At 38.8% G+C, this 16,983-nt stretch overlaps 3 protein-coding genes across 3 annotated transcripts in view; 1 reads left to right on the forward strand and 2 right to left on the reverse strand.

The window, feature by feature from the left end:
- LOC105932854 (solute carrier family 22 member 23) overlaps nucleotides 1–2,351 on the forward strand; it is a 49,445-nt gene extending 47,094 nt beyond the window's left edge. The window contains exon 11 of the transcript XR_004930415.1: nucleotides 2,146–2,351. The gene's annotated coding sequence lies outside the window, so the exon portion shown is untranslated. The remainder of the gene's footprint in view (nucleotides 1–2,145) is intronic.
- A 1,510-nt stretch (nucleotides 2,352–3,861) lies between these two features.
- Nucleotides 3,862–6,226, reverse strand: LOC105932853 (proteasome (prosome, macropain) assembly chaperone 4). Its single transcript, XM_036134252.1, has 3 exons — nucleotides 5,864–6,226; nucleotides 5,630–5,705; nucleotides 3,862–4,235 (listed from the first exon to the last, which is right to left on the reverse strand). The coding sequence occupies exons 1-3, from the start codon at nucleotides 6,038–6,040 to the stop codon at nucleotides 4,114–4,116; spliced, it is 375 nt and encodes a 124-aa protein (XP_035990145.1). The 5' UTR covers nucleotides 6,041–6,226; the 3' UTR covers nucleotides 3,862–4,113.
- Nucleotides 6,227–7,138: 912 nt separating this feature from the next.
- Nucleotides 7,139–11,469, reverse strand: LOC118556372 (valacyclovir hydrolase-like). The gene is made up of 7 exons (XM_036134250.1): nucleotides 11,263–11,469; nucleotides 9,857–9,960; nucleotides 9,608–9,774; nucleotides 7,951–8,104; nucleotides 7,721–7,852; nucleotides 7,440–7,563; nucleotides 7,139–7,354 (listed from the first exon to the last, which is right to left on the reverse strand). The coding sequence occupies exons 1-7, from the start codon at nucleotides 11,331–11,333 to the stop codon at nucleotides 7,264–7,266; spliced, it is 843 nt and encodes a 280-aa protein (XP_035990143.1). The 5' UTR covers nucleotides 11,334–11,469; the 3' UTR covers nucleotides 7,139–7,263.
- Nucleotides 11,470–16,983: the final 5,514 nt, after the last annotated feature.

A 16,983-nucleotide genomic window follows, 5' to 3' on the forward strand; every position in this document is an offset into this window, starting at 1 on the left:
GGTGGCGACAATTGATGCAGCTAAATGTCTGCAGATTTAAATTAGAATTATAGGAAAGGAGTTACACAGCTATTATTTATATCAATGTTAATGTTAGTGAGTTTTTAGGAGTAGATCGCTGACTGTTGAATGTAATAATGCTCATGATGAAGGATGAACAGACTGCATATATATATTGATAAATAACATTGGGATGAGTAACGGGCTGTGTTGGATAGAGTGAGACACTCAGCCAAGGCTGGAATTATTGGACATATTTAAAATGTCAGCAGGTGGCGTGCAAAAAATGGGACTTCATTGCATCATATACTACGATTGAAAATACCCCCTGTTGATGATTAAATTAATTTTATAATTACCATAGAGATATCAACAAAATTATTTCAGATTGTGTTTTTAAAAACTTATTTCAAATAGATATTTGACATGCAGGTGTGTCATCAAGACCAGGGGCGAGAGAAAAAAAATGCTATTTTAGGGGGTGCTCTCTATTGGTAGTTAAATGTTTTCCAGAAAGTATTTTTTACGGCAAGTTTTTTCCATTTTGTCTCAGGGCAAGAAAGATTAATATACACAAGCACACATGTTAGCGTTCTGTGCAGCATTAATTATTTTAAATTTTACAGATCGCACAGGAAATGTCCGAATTTAGAACAGCCCCATAATGTTAATAATAATGATATTATTATTATTATTATTATTACTAATATATATATATATATATATATATATATATATATATATATATATATATATATATATATATATATATATATATCAGTATTCTTTGAAATAGATACCGTGTGGTGTGCAGCAACAGGTGGGGGAGGAGCGGAACTGCTCCAAGGAGCTAAACAAAACTCTGGTCCCTTCAGCCAATTCTCTTCTTAGATCTTGATTCTTAAGGGTTTTAAAAGACTTTTGAAATATTTGGTATGTCTTGATATCCAGAAGCAGCCCATGCCTTGACCCCTCTTTTACCAGCACTCTAATTTGTAGAATTTGACTTGCAAAAGTATTGGTTCGAGATAGTATGAGTACTGTTGTAATCCTATGCATTGTCCTCTCCAAGATGTAGAAAAAATGTCCTTCTAATTTTTTTTATATATTTAAATGTATTAATGCATCTGTTACAGTGCCAGAATGTCCCATTTAAATCTACAATGAACTATCTTGTTTTATCCGCTAGGTGAACACCCTTAAAAACTTTTTGTCAGCTGTGATGTCAGCATACGTGTAAGTAAACGGGACCTGATCTTTGCTGTGTGCAGGGGTGGAGGTCTGGGCCTCGTCCTGGCCAGCGCCGGCTTCGGGATGCTCACCGCCCCCATCATGGAGCTGCACAACCAAAAGGGCTACTTCCTGCATCACGTGATCTTCGCCTGCTGCACGCTGCTGTGCATCATCTGCCTGCTGCTGCTGCCGGAGCCGCGGGGTCAGCCGCTGCCGGAGAGCCTGGCCGACGGCGAGACCTTCACCCGCCAGACCCTGCTCCATCCCGGCGAGCAGCACCTCCTCCTCGTCAAGTACGAGAGGGACTACTCGCGCGTCCACGACACGCCGCTACATCTCACGGCCACGGGAGGCACCACGGCGGCGGTGGCCACCGCTCTGGCAGCGGTACCCGCCTCGTACTCTCTGGCCACTGGTGGCGAGGTGATTGGTAATTGCACCATAGCCAACGGGGTGTGAGCGGCGCAGCGATCGTCTTCTGCTGCGCGAAGAACTGATGCAGTGATAACCGGATGTAAGATGAGATCAAATGTTTTTTTTTTTTTTGGGGGGGGGACAACTAAATGTTCAGACAAACCAGATGAACTGCTGTTAATCTGTAGTGAGGTTTGAGATGATGACAATGATAGCCAGTGTGCGTAAAGGATAAAGTGACAATGATTCATTCAGGAGTCGCCAAAAAATGTCGGACAGACCGTGTTCGTCTGAAGTCAGACTGTTTTTTTTCTTTCTTTCTTTTTTATCCTGTGCTGCTGAAAGTAAGCGGACGCGGGCGACTAGACCAACAGCAGATCAACTCTCCGGGTTTTGTGTTTGCAGTTTTGACTTGTTGAAACGGGATCAGTTTCTGTGGGCCCAAGTAGCTCTTAGGTGTGGAAAAACTAGCTGGGCCCACATCTGTTGGACTTACAGGTCACGGATAACCTAAGTAAATAAGTAGATACAAAAGGCGGTTTTCGAATAATAATGTCATATATTAAGTGGGGGAAAAAAAGCTGAACAAACCAACCTGGACCTATGTGAAAAGATACTCTGGTAGAGATCAGCATTCATGGCTCCATTCCCAGCAAGGCGTCTTAAGTACTGAAGCGGCACATTTATATTCCGCGTCAGCAGAATATTTTTCTCAAGAGTCTTGTGGATAATTAAGAATGTATTTTGGAAATCTGAGATTGGCTTTTTTTGTCTTATTTTTTGGTCAGCAGTAGTTTTTGTCTTGGCACTCTTCCATGGGTCATCTCTTTTGCGCAGCCTCCTTATAAATGTTGCATGATGAACACAGAGGTCTGCAGTGCTTTTAGATGTTTTTCTGGGTTCTTTAACGGCCTCCTAGTTGAGCTGCCTATGTGCTCTCTGAGTAATTGTGGCCGACCATCCACTCCCGGGGAAGGTTCAGTGATTTACCCTATTTGTGGATATTGCGGTTCCCTGGAGTCCCAAAGCCTTAGAAATGGCTTTATCGTCCTGTTGAGACCCACAGGTGTCGAGCTGATCATGATTTTCTTTAGGTCGAGCCATGACGTGCTGCTTTTTTTTTTCTTTTGATATATGATATAATTTGAAACGTGCATTTTACTCAGGTTATCTTTGTCTGATATTAAACTCGTTTGATGACGTTAAGATCTAAGTGTGACAAAACAGCAAAAACAACAAAAGACGAGTGCGGAGGGTGCAAAGACTTTTTTTTTTGGCAGCACTGGAAGTCTTGCTCAATTAATTTGCACTAAATGTCAAAGACACAATCAAGTGTTTGTGAATTTTTAGCCAACTTGTTGGAGAACCAGGCTTAATCCACTACAATTTTTTTTGCATGAAAGGGCACAATACTTGGTTTCTCCCACTTTTTAATTGTTTTCTCCGATTGAGGTCCTTTATATGCTTCGAGTTGTGGTCGGCGTAGACGCTGATCTTTAAATAAAAGATTACTGCTGTCAGGGGGACGTATGATGGTTGTTGGATGTTACGAACAGCTGGAGACCACGGCAGACTTTTAAGTGAAGTTTTTTTTTTTTTTTTTTTGAGACTTGAGACAAATCTGAGAGCTGAACGGACATCAGGGCGGTGTTCTGCTTTTTGTCTAAATGATGCATCTCAGCATTTCAATGGCTTTATCTCCGTGGCTCTGGCTTTTTCTTTTTTATAGATTAAAGATGTAACTGAAGAAGTCCAGTATTTATTTTCTAATGATGCCAAGGGCAAACTTGTTGCTTGAATTACCTCCTTAAATAGCAAATATTTCCACTCCAGTTGTCACCGTTTGTTCCCTGTACTTTAGCATCGTTATAATAATCCTGCCGTTTCTATGTGTAACATTAGACAGAAAGCACAACAAATGACTGTTTTGAAGTAAACGTGTGAAGATTAGAGTACAGCGGCGTAGATCCAGGCTAGCTGTAACTGTGAACATTTATTACTATGTGAATACACACTAGGCTTTGTACATGTGCCATCCATATTAATGTACGGGTCATGATCGCCACAGGTTTAGAAGCACATCGACTAGAGGAACCAGCCAACTAATCCAACCAATGATTCAAACCCCATTAGTGTTGTACTGCTTATTGGTTTGTATGTTTAACAGGTAAATCAAACAAAAATACCACCACAAAAAAATGACACAGCCCCCAATGCTGTTTTCTAAGTGTTATTTTTTTAATAAGATGCATTTGTACAGAAAGCCATAGGCCTACGTGTTTTGATAATAAACCACTTAATTTATTATGTCAATAAAAGAACAGTGGATGTGACTGCTTGTGTGTGGCTTTTTCTTGTGTGCACGCATGTTGGGAAGTTTTGGTTCCAGCAGAGTAAAAAAAAAGAAAAAAGAAGCAGGCGCTGATGTGATGTTATGTACGTAAATGTCCAAAAGAGCGATGTGCTTCAGAAGTTCTCAGGATGAAGCTCCAGCTCCTTTTTGATCCGGTTTTCCACCAACAAACTGAGGCTGGAATCCGTCATCGGAAGACTGTAACTCACAAATACTTGCTTTTTGGTCCTCTTTGCTGCGAAGGAAAGCAGAGAGACATTTAGTGCACTCGATTCATGAGACAAACTCTATGGCTTATGTTGGAAAAACTATATAATTTGCCCCAGAATATTAAACATTTGGAATTTAGAGTTTAAGACATTTAAAAAGCAGTGATTTAAGATTAGAGGTGTGTTAATCAAAAACATGTCAGAACATTTTTTAGAATACAACTTAACGCAAGCCGTCCTAAAATTATTGACTCACCAAGTGTTAAACCTTGTAAACAAAAAATAAAACTATACCTAGTAAGGAAGTTGGCAACTCATTAATTTGCAATGAATGGTATACAGTTGAAAAGACTTGAAAAGCTGAGTTTAATGTGAGAGTTGCACAAAAAAGACTTTTAGCCAAACCAAAACGCCTTCTAGAGATTCGTTCGGTGTCGATTGGTATATTTGTATGATTGAAGTTCAAAGAAACAAGGCACATTAAAAAATTATTCACTCAACAAATAAGTCGGAGACTTCTTTTGGCGTCTTGCGGCCTGCTTTCACGGCAAACTCCATCAAACGGGCAGACCTTGCCACGCTAGCAGTTGTTTTGAATTTTCCTCCACGTTTTCAGCCTGAATAACCGATTTCCAACTATTTCGAGACTTTCAAAAGTATTTTAGAGGTATAAGCTGTTCCGATCTTCTTTTTGAATGACTCCAAACAGCTCTTTAAATCTCACTTCAACAGTCTGGAGAACAACAAACTAAATGTCTAAGGCTTAAGCAGGGAAAACCTCTGAGTAATGCTGAGTAACAATGTTGTGATCATGTGCATCTGATTGGATGCCTGTATGCAGCTTTAGCCATTTGAAGAGCAAACGGACACTGGGGTGTCCTGTTATAATACTCCCCAGAAGTTCCACTGTTTTTGTTACAGTTTATTAAAGCATTTAAAAAGGGGCATTTCTTCAGTCTATATTGTATTTTTATATCAATTTAATTTCTCAATGTTTTATATATATCAAAATGTGCTAGAAAAACACGGTGTCATACATCAAAGATTGTTTCACAATTGTTTCACATATAGATTCTATCAGACAAGACCACTGGATCGTCTAAATAATTTTTTTTTTTTTTTAAGTGAAGCCAAAGTTTTAATGGGGTTTCTAAATGTGGTAAATTTGGGTGTAAAACTGCATAAACATCCATTTCAATATCACCTTCAGTTACGACAAACGTAAAACAGCAGTTTCAAATGCAGACAAGCCTCTTTATGACAAATAAAATGTGTCATTTTAAAACACTTTGTCCTGCTGAAAATAACTGCAGTGCACAACCATCGTCGTGTTGATGATGATCTCTTGTTAGTCTCGGATTTATTCCTGCGAACACAGACATTCATGACAAAAACACAAAGTCGTCCTGCAACTTCTTACCTAGCCTCTGTGCCAAAGAGTTTGCAGCAGTATTGGACGGATCCCCCATCACCAATGTAGACAACGGCATTAAATCCTGAAGACCACAGAGAAGCAGAAAAAACACCCAAAATGAACTCCACGTTTTCCTCTAAAAACAGCTAAAAATCAACGTTGTTTCACAGGACTTAATCAACCTCAGAACAACCGATGACAAACGTAAACATGGCGGCGGAACGAACCGATTTTACTCACGTATTTGCTGCTCATGGAAACCGCTAGGTTGGACAGAACCGGAGCCGAACCGACCCACAGAAAGAAGCCGCCGTCCAACTTCATCACGTGGAAGTGGACGACCTGCTCCAGGATCTTCTCGGAGAAATCATGCACCGTAATTCCCCTGAAGTCCGAACCGTTCACTACCTCGGTCATTTTGACGCACTTTGCAACGCGCTAACCATTTAGGACTAGCGACCGCTGGGTGAAAAGACAGGAGCTATTTTACTTCCTGGTTAGAGGGGGGTGGCAGACCAGAGCAATCGATTTGAGATGAACGCTCAGTGGCTCCCTGCAGGGGGAACAAGTTGCATGTTGACACAAACTACAAAAGATTAAAACATTAAAATTACTTTAAATTGCTAAAAAAAAAAAAAAAAAAAAAAAAAAAAAAAAAAACACAACAATGGACCGCAAGTTTGTTGAAGAAAAATATTTTCGTTTTTGAAAATAAATGTTTATCAAATGTATTGTAATATTGTAGAAAAAAAATATTGTTTTATATCAAAAACAACAATAGAACAGCTGACAAGAACATAATAGTCTATTTTCTTTTTCAAAACAGCCATTATAGTTATATTTTGAAACTGATAAAATAACTATTTTTATAGACATCAGATTTAGCTCAAGCTGGAAAACCCACACATGGATCAAACCTGTTTTCTTGTACACAGTGTCATCATGACAATTTCCTCAGTTACACTTTTTTTCAGGGTCACACTAACAAATGTTTCAGATCACCAACACAATTGTATCTTAGTAGTTAGGCTAACTAACTACTTACTACAATAGTAGTAAGTAGTTAGTAAAAACAAAGTAGTTAGGTAAAACACCTACACCAACGTATGGGAAAAGGTAATATCCCCAAATCATAACAGCTGGTTATGCATCCCTAGGGTGATAGAGTTAGGATCACTGTTATTTTTATGAAAACATTTTTTGGCAAGGAGTGAAATTCCTGGCTGATATCTTGTTAAGTTTCTTCAATATTTCACACTAGGTGGCATTATCACTTGAGAGCTTTCTCTGTTCTTAGCTGATAAAGTTTTATTAAAAAGTCTTCTTTTTCCACAACCCTAATTGTGAAACAAAGCAAAATCGTTTATTTCTTTTAAAAGCCAGACTTTCACCGAATTATTTTCCACTCAAGCTTTCCTTCACATTGCAGGAGGTTATGAGATGTCTCTCTCAATGTGTTGAAGCTGTATGATTGGCCAAATTTAGTTTGCAGTCAAATGTATCAGTTTTGCAAGCTATGGAAATGAGATCTTTGCATTTTTTATTTGGAAAAAAACATTGAAAATTTGCAAGAAAATTATACAAAATTACTTCACACAAAGATTAGTGTTTGTTGGCTAGAAAACAGTTGGTGGGTTGCCTCATTCTTCCAGGAAGTCTTCAACTAGTTTGTTGAATTCCTCAGCATACCTCAGGTGAAGATTATGCTTTCCCTCTGGCATTAAATGCAACCTAGACAAAAGGGGGGACATTTTGTTTTAGCTCTTCCATGATAAATTTAATTCACTAAAGGTTATTTTTTAAAACATGGTCTCACCGTGACCCTTTTATGTTTTTGTGGAGGTAATGTGGGTGGAAGCTGGGGACCATCGGGTCTTTCTCTCCATGGATGATCAGGGTTGGACAGCTGATCAGCGGTAGAAGTTCAATGCAGATACTTCCTAAACATAAAAGGTAAAATAAATCTTTTCAGCTTGAAACAGAAAACAAGGCATCAAAATATTTCTTATTTTGTTTTATGATAAAAAAAAAATAGGGGAAAGGGGATCTTCCTTCAAATTCAGTTGTTATGCATCTTTAGCAACACGGAGTCCTCACCTTCTGGTCTGTTTACAAACTGAGCAATGCCATCCACCCAATTCTCCCATATTTTAGGAAATGCTTGCGCTCCGTACACTTCGTTCATGGGTTCCCGCATCCTTGCACTCCACTTGGAGACGTCACGAACCACTGAATGTTCCCAAAAATAGGAGATACACAATCAACAGGTAAGAGACAAATGTCGAATTTTACACCAGCAGCATTGCAGAAAGTGAAAACCGGAGTACTGTTGTAGAGCTTGAGGTCATCCTCAGAAACGAAGGCATTAGATCCCCAGACGACCATCTTATTTATCAGTTCAGGGTTCCTTGCAGCTGCAATCAGAGCAGTGATTCCCCCGTCGCTCCAACCGAGCAGGGAGAACTTATTAAAGCCTAGAGTCTGCCAAAGAAATAACAAATATCAGAAACAAAATAAGGAAACTGAAATAAGGCTACAATACTGTTCAAAAACAGTATACATTTGTGAAATATCCACTCATATAAGTGCTAATAAATAGTTTAATAAATTCAACTACTAACAGTTTATATCCAAGTCGGCTGTGTTGGATTTGGTGTTCAGGATAGAAGATAAATTTCTCTATTTAAATCAGAATTACAACTTTGAGAGACATTCCAGTTGGATTTTGAAAACTTATAACTGAGAAATCTCAAATTGAAATTTGAAACAATCAAGACCTGGGCCAACTTTACGAAAGCCCCATTCCCACCGACCCCACTGGATTTGGCCCGACCTGCTGGATTATAATTGCTGCGGTTTGTTACGACTGGGCTAGAAATGCCTGGAAGGGAGAAATGCCTTCTTTTGTAACATACATACAAAACAAAACGAAATACAAATAATGTTTATATAATCTATTGTTTTTGATATTTTTTAAGGTTAAAATAATCCACAGGATAAATATCTGGATCAGCTTAAACTAATAGAATAAGGCACAGGTTCTGTCTGCCTTCACCGGTATTGTGTGTGTGTGTGCGACTGCGAGCGAGCGAGAGAGTGAGAGTTCAAATTTAGCGATTGTGAACACATTTTTAAACCAAACACTCTTCAGAGACAAAACTCAACAGCTTTCAGTGTGTGTAAAATGAGAGAAATCCTCAGTAAATTTGTGGATCTGAGACAGCGCGTTTGTATTAAGAAAGCAGACGTGTCCTTTTTTTGACCCACTCAGTTCATGGTAGTCCTTAATATTAAGCTCATCACTCTTCAGTTTTTCTGGACTTCCTCTGAGAAAAATCTCATTTCTCCTCACCCTTAGCCAATCAGTCAAAACTCCACGTGACCACTGGGTTTGACTCTGCTAAGCAGAGAAGGAGAAAGTCAGACTGGCCCTGAAAAAAAAAAACTGTTTGTGAAATAGTCTCAAGCACACGGAGCAGAGTAGAGCACAACAAATCGAGGTGGTGGAAATGGGGCTAAAGAGCCTTGTTCAGCGAAAACTAATACCTTACAAATCATCAGTAAATTATCCTTTCTAAATTTAATACTGGATTAACTTCAACATAATTTTTTTTATGAACACGTTTTTACTTTTCAATAATCCCTCTTTAGTATTTTCTTTAAAACAGAGATTTCATTTCTACTGTGGATTAAAATGATATTTTTACATAATCTCAAATATTAAAATGGCCACTTACAACAATATAACCGTTTTCATAATCAGCTACTAATTTTTCTTTGTAAATAAATGGAAATGATAGTTGTGAATTATTTATGTCAGTACTGTGGAGACCTAAGTTTTTCTGTCACCAAAACTTGGTGAAATATGCCCTTCCTCTGGATGTCTTGACGTCTACTCCAGACCCTCCCGCAGGTACTAAGTGCTGTATTTATTGACAACACTCAGAGGAAGCTTCCTTATGGCTAAATGCAGTATTGGTTCACCTTCATCAGATCCACTCCATCCTTGGCATCTCTCTCAAAGAAGTCAGAAGGGAAGTCTCGATCCGGGGGACGGGACTGGCCGTATCCGCGAGGATCCCAGCCGACCACAGTGAAGCGTTCTTTGTTTAGAGACTTCAGCTGAGGACCGAAATCTGTCTTTGTGCTCCCTATGGAAATAAAGTCAGATGTGTTTTACACAAGGTCTTGAAGCATGTGAAGAGAATGGTAGGTCTGTAGTGCTGTGTTTACCTAAAGCACCAGGAAGCAACAGAACAGCATGTTTCCCTCTTCCTGTTTGCTCGTAGTACAGATCGACACCGTTAACACGCTGCTTGCCAGAGGACATCGAAGAACTGCAGAGAAACAAAGGTGGCTCAGGGCAAACAAGAGAGGAGATGACTAAAAAAGGGATGGGATCTGAAGGATACATGATCCCAACATGGTTGACTGACTTGTTTTTTTTTTTAGGGCAGAGAAAAATAAAAATAATAAAATAATCTAACTGAGCTCAGAAGTAGGTGTTGTGACTTGTTTAAATGATAAAAAAATATTTTTTGCCAGGTAAGATTCTCAAGTTCTTGAATGAGATATTAAATTTTTTAAGCAATTTTAAATGTTATACAGTGCCATGTAAACATTTTTACCACTGCTCGTTAAAAAAAAAAAAAAGCTTCCAAGTAGTCCGACTTAAGTGGTTTAAATAAAAAATATCTCCAGACTTTCTAAAAGGTCTTTGAAACAGATCTTTTTTTAAATTTTATATTACCCTGCGATAGACTGGTGACCTGTCCGGGGTGTACCCCGCCTCTCGCCCATTGACAGTTGGAGATAGACACCAGCACCCCTCCCGACCCCACAAGGGATAGACGTGGTAGATAATGGATGGATTAAAACATTTCACTCAAATTTCCTCCCGGCTTTTTGCAGCAAAGCAACTTGATGGATGGATGGATGGATGGATGGATGGATGGATGGATGGATGGATGGATGGATGGATGGATGGATTGATTGATTGATTTATTGTTATAAACCTCAGTCCAGCACCTGAGAAAATGATTTATTTTTTTTTCTAACCCGTCTATCCCTTGTGGGAAATCTTTTAATCTTTCCTCAATAACGCTTCACAATTAAAATCATAAAACAAATAAAAAAAAACTGACCATGATTGTGTGGTTTTACAAAACCTGGATTGTGTGGTTTTACAAAAAATCCCCTTGAAGCTACCTGGCAGGTAGCTTCAAGGGGATAAAGCTGCCCTGTCCACAATCCAAAATGAATTAAAAGCATTGTTGAGTAACATTTACCATGAAACCCAAATATAATATCGCACATAACAAAAATAAAGATAACGCGATTAAAAGTACACACGTGAATCCCCAATTAATTCTTGGTAAATTAAACTCAAAGAGTTTGGGGTGTTTTCCAGCTCACGCTCATCATTCTTGGTACCTAAAACGTTGACTAAAGAAATGGCGCCATCTAGTGGACGTAAATAAATCAATAATTGCGTGGAAAAACAAAGCTGCACCGAGCACGAAAGCGCAAGTTACGAGCCCTGTCCAGATGGACACCCCGTGTATTTCTGTGCCATCTTGAAGAACCGTGTACCTAAAACCTGCTCGTATCCTACATGTGAACGCAAAGCAAACAGTTACCAGAGACGCAGTGGGACTTCCACGGCCGTCCTGCATTTAAACAAGCCTCTTCCACACAAAAGCAAAGCCATCCGGCCAGTCAGCGGTGCGGCCACACGGTCGGCTGCTGCACGTCGGATTAAAGCGGCTTTAGACCGTTCAGAGTCCACCAGTCACGGCCTGCAGGCAGGTTGGTGTTTTTAAGGAGGTCCAGGAAGCAGCGAGTGAGGTTGTTGGGACGGACCACGTTGGGGAAATTTAAAGCGAAAGTACGAGAACAGACGCAAATGATGAATTTACTTTATTTCTACTCTCCAACCCAGAAAAAAATAAGCATTGTTTTCGGCGATTTGCCTGGAAACTTTCGCGTTTTAAGTTTGGATTTATTTTACGCAACTGATTATTAATTCAATCTCTCACGTCAATCTTTGATTTCTTGTTAGGATGCAATTTATTTTGTTTGGGGATTAAAGCAAGTTCTGCTCAGTTTACTTTAATTCACGGGATAATAATGAGTTAAAACGAACATTACAAAGAGCTTTTCGGGTATAGGCTACGGTTAACCCGACATTATTATCACCCTTAGCAGATTCAAGTTTAAGGTAATATGTTTTGACCAATATGGCTTCTGACTGGGTACTAACCACTGAGCTATATAATACACTAGAGTGCTAATCACCGTCTGTTTGAACGAGTCGCTTTGAAGCCACCAGCCGCCATATTGGTACTCCCTATTTCCCCCCAGTAACTGGGAATATGTGCGCTACAGCATCGAATAACGAGGATTTTCTCATGTTCAGGGGGCTTAAGACTTTTAAAATGTCAAATGCCATATACTTTTATGTTATGTTCTAAACTATCAAGTAACTGAGAAAGTCATTTGCTGAAATATTTTGCATTTATTAATTTAAATATATATGGTTTAACATTTATAAATATATAAATAACATATACAAAAACACATATTTCTATATGTGTATACATATATATATACATATATACATATACACATACTTATATATACATATATATATATATATATATATATATATATATATATATATATATATATATATATATATATATATATATATATATATATATATATATTTAATTTGAATAACATGTAAAATATTTCAGCACCTAATTTCCTAGTAGTTGATAGTGTTAGTACATCCACTGGCTGTAGAATTACCTATGAAACGTTTTCACTCAGCCAGAAAACTGCTTGTTATTGCAAGCAAATCCTATGGGATTCTGTGAGAATAGCAAGATGGCGGCCAGTGACTTCAGTTTTTCGGCAAAATCAGCACTCCAGTGTATTATATAGCTCAGTGGTACTAACACTCATCCAGCGATGGTCACAATTTTAAATCTGACAGAATCTGAGAGACCTGTAGATTAGGGGTGATGGCAAAGAGAGCTTCCGACCTCAAAGACTTGGAGGTGTTTGCTCAGAATTGATCGTTGTACCAGTGCAACGATGCGAGCAGCTGGTCAGTAATTATGAGAAGCATTTGATCGACACACTACCAGGATCTTCCACTGATATCTAAAAAGGAGGTAAGTAAATCTCCACATGCCATTTTATGTCAAAATTGTGAATGAAAACAGGAATATTTGCCTGTTTTCTTACCTTTTACCTATTTTATACATACATATCTGTAATTCATATACTTTGTAATTGTTGTATGTGATGGATTGCCACAGTTAGTCCGAATTGGTGAAGAGAAATTAGAAGAATGTTTTTTTTCTTTTTTTTTAATAAGTAAAAAAAAAAATGGCATGAGAATATGTATCCACCCCCTTTTGTATGAACCTAAAAGGTTCGGGTGCAACCATCCATGCATTAAAAATCCAGACAGCAATGAAAGGCACCACCCAACAATGCTAAAACTTCTCTGATACTAAAGAGAGGTCAGTTTGTAGGCCATCTAATGAACCTTAAATATTAAATATATTAAGAAATGGTGAAAATACAGTTTTTGACAAGCAAGCCTAATGAATCTTAAGTATGTTAGATTTGCCTCAGTTTATTCCCTAACCCTGAGAAATTAAGTCAAAATGTTCCCACATAGGTGAAATCCTCCTTCCCAGCTGTCTCTATCCTCTAGCCCTGTGGTCTTAGACTCCGGTCCTCGAGGGCCGAGGTCCTGCAACTTTTAGAGGTGTCTCTGCTTCAACACACCTGATTCCAATGTGAGCTCATTAGCAGAGCTTGACTGCATGCTAGGTGAGGTAGTTTAGCCATTTGATTTACATCTAAAAGATGCAAGATGCTGACCCTCGAGGATTTGAGTTTGAGACCCCTGGGCTATCCTCAATCTCCAGACTATCTTTCTAAAATTATCTCTTCGATGCACAACGATTTTGACTGAATACTGAGGGGCTTAAATACCCGTCAAAACCTGCGGGAAATATGAACTGCTCTTTTGACCACACTAGGTGCCACCAAGAAGACCAACTCATCCCATAACCCCGAGAACTGCATTCAACAGTGAAACATGGTGGTGGCAGTATCATGCTGTGGGGATTTTTTTTGTCCCATCTTTTGTTTGCTTCGCAATAAATTAAACTATAGAACTTCAAAGTTTTTGCCATGTTCTGTAAACGAAATGATGCAAACTCTCAAACAAGCAATTTAAGTTGAAGGTTGTGAGGCAGCACAAAATGAAAAATTGCTAAGGGGAGGTGAATACCTTTGCAAGGTCCTATAAACGTCCAATTTCCCCTTCACTTTTTAAAATATCCATCCATTCATCCATTTTCAAACACGCTTAACCCTGTTGGTTTCGCTAGGGGTTCTGGTGCCTGGGATGTCAATGGTCGAGAGGTGGGGTACAACCTGGACAGGTCGCCAGTCTATCGCAGGGCACTTTTAAAAATATTTTATTTATATTTTCTCAGAATGGAACAACCAAAACAGACATTTATGATTTTTACAAATTCCAGGATAACTGACCGTTCCACTCATACATCCCATGTCTAACAGACAGAACAACAAAACTATTAATAAAACAACAAACTAAGCAGTCAAAATAAACTGTCAGCAAGCTACAGTATTGGTACCAGAGGCTGAAAATGTGCACGCCAGTACAAAGTGCGTAATCAAGCACGAGACAGGGTCACAAGGGACAACAGGCAGTTCAGGAAACAATGTGGGTCAAGTAACAGACAAAAAAGAAAATTAAAAACAAGTCCAAGAGGTCAGTATAGACATTTTAGTCCATTACTTTGTATTTACCTATTGAAAGGACCCCACAAATCAAATAAATGATGACGATTGTCCGACAAAGCCTATTGAATCCCTTCAAGACAAATACGAGAGACCATATTTGAAGCAAGGAGGGGTAGAGGATTTCCATTCCCTCACAATAACCAAACATAGGAGCCTGCTGGAGGGATATGGGAAGAGTAAGAGAAAATTTAGAGCAGCCGAAAATGATCAAATGGTAATCAGCAGTCAGATGTCTTCCATAAACATTACTATACAATTGAAAAATCTTGCCCTTTCACTTCCTTTTAATAGGGAAAAATCCAAAAGAGCCAGGCCCATTGGCAACGGCCATCTGTGTTGACCAACCAGAAGCTGGGAGGACAGGACAACAACTACAATCTCCACAGAAAAATCCCTGGGCCAGGTGTACTTTCTGTGGTCAAGAAAAACAAAGAGTACACGGAGTTAACGACAGAAATAAGGAATACATGGATGGAAGAGGGAGTAAAGACAGCAGTTGAGCAAAGTGGTCAGCCTTAACCTGTAGCAGCATAACTACAAATATGGCTCAAGAGGACCTAAGCTAATCTAAAAAAATAACCTTATTAAAATTAAAGTCTTAAGAAAAGTCAGACTTATAGCCCCCTGCTTTTAGAAACGATTGGAGCCCCGAGTAAACCTTGCAGTCTCGAGGTTCTTAAACTCTGTTCTATGGAGCAAGCCCTTGATGAGTGATAGATGTGGACTCTCCTGCCCTATGATGGACTGGCAAGCTGTGCAGGGTGTACCTATCATAAGACCAGCAGAGTTACGTATCAGCATCACTCTTGGACCAGCTATTTCACACTCTTTGCAATACTGTGTCGGTGACTGAAGGCTGTCCAGTTCAATGTGGGTTTTAAAGAACATCCACTGTTCAAAGATAACACCGGGTTTCTTTATATTATTACTGGAGGTCAAGCCGTAAGTGACTGGCTAAGCAGTTTATTAATGTATCTGTTTTTCTGCTCCTTGGAGCCAAAAGCTTATATTTGTTTGTGAAAAGTGACTAAACTGTATCAAAACAGGTAATAATTGCACATTTTCCGCTGTACTGTAAGCTTTTAACAAGGACATGATGCATCAACATTAAATATGTAAATCACAGTATGTTGCATTATTTAGAGGTGGAATACTGAAGGTTGGTGCTTTTACACCTTTCTGTAGCATTTGACAGAAACAGTGACAAGATCATCCTCTCACAGCTTGAAACATGTACTGGCATGAAAGCCTAGGCTCTTAAAATGTTCCCAACATTTCTAGTAGGCAGGAACTTCTCTGTCCATTTGGGCTATTCCCACAATATGGCATCGCTAAGAGTTCTGTTCTGGGCCCTCTTAAATTTTAACTTGCTGTGAGGTCAGTGTAAGATTTCATGCAATTGTATCGCTTTGAAAATGAAATCTAAAACCTTTTTGCGAAGCACAACTCATAAACAAAGTTAAACGTCCTAAGCCTCAATGAGACTCTTGGTAACACTGATCTCTGTAGATAGAGTGATATTGTCCTTGGTTTTCTAACCTTAAACCGTCCCCTTTAAAGGCCTAGGCAACCCTAAAGCATCCGTCTATGAGTCCAATACTCTAATTTCTACATTTATTTGAATATTTGACAGAAAATACCAACCAGTGGGTGACAGATGTTATTTCACCTTAACGATCATCTGAAACAAAAGTTGTTGTTTTTTGTCCCCCAGCAAAATTAATTAAACAAAATTTTATTGAAGGTTAAGGTAAGCAAACCTGGAAAAATTTTAAATAATATTTGCGCCATAGATGTCTGTGCAAGACTTTACCAAAAATAAACAGCGCTTGTTTAAAATATGTTTTTATACTAGAGTTGTTGGATAATTTATATAGCCTTTCTCTACTAGAGCATAAGGAGGGCTGCATTTTTTATTTTCTTGTTTAATTATTGCACACACACACACACACACACACATATATATATATATATATATATATATATATATATATATAGTCTTTAAAACAAATACTCCTTGAACTTTGGGAGTTTATTGGCCTGGATGGATAACACTCTCAACAAAAGAGCTATAACTATAAAGTGTGGTACATTGCTGTAAACTGTCATCAAACATAAGAATGTTTCCTGTGATGAACTAAAGAAAGTTTTTTTTTTAATATAAACCTCAACAAAGGGCTGTCTGTTTACGTCTGACTCGTCGGTCCTGATGAGCTGTTCGAGGCCTCCCCGGTTTTTGTAAACGCCTCTGCACTCCTGTGCTTGTTAATGAGTCTGAGCTGTGCCATGCACTGAACCACATACAGGAACACAAGACAAAAAGCCGGGCTAAAAATACCCCGGTTGCCTCTGAGCGATGCGTCGAAGGTGTAGCCAGATTTACTGGAAATGCAAAACCTAAAGTGTCTTCAACGAGCGAGCGGATGAGGGCCAGAAATTAAAGTTAAAACGGTTAAATCTTGGTTGTCGAGACAAAACAAGCCTCAGAATCCAGCTCGGAGTAG

Source organism: Fundulus heteroclitus, unplaced genomic scaffold, assembly GCF_011125445.2.
Source record: "Fundulus heteroclitus isolate FHET01 unplaced genomic scaffold, MU-UCD_Fhet_4.1 scaffold_78, whole genome shotgun sequence".
Taxonomy (NCBI): Eukaryota; Metazoa; Chordata; class Actinopteri; order Cyprinodontiformes; family Fundulidae; genus Fundulus; species Fundulus heteroclitus.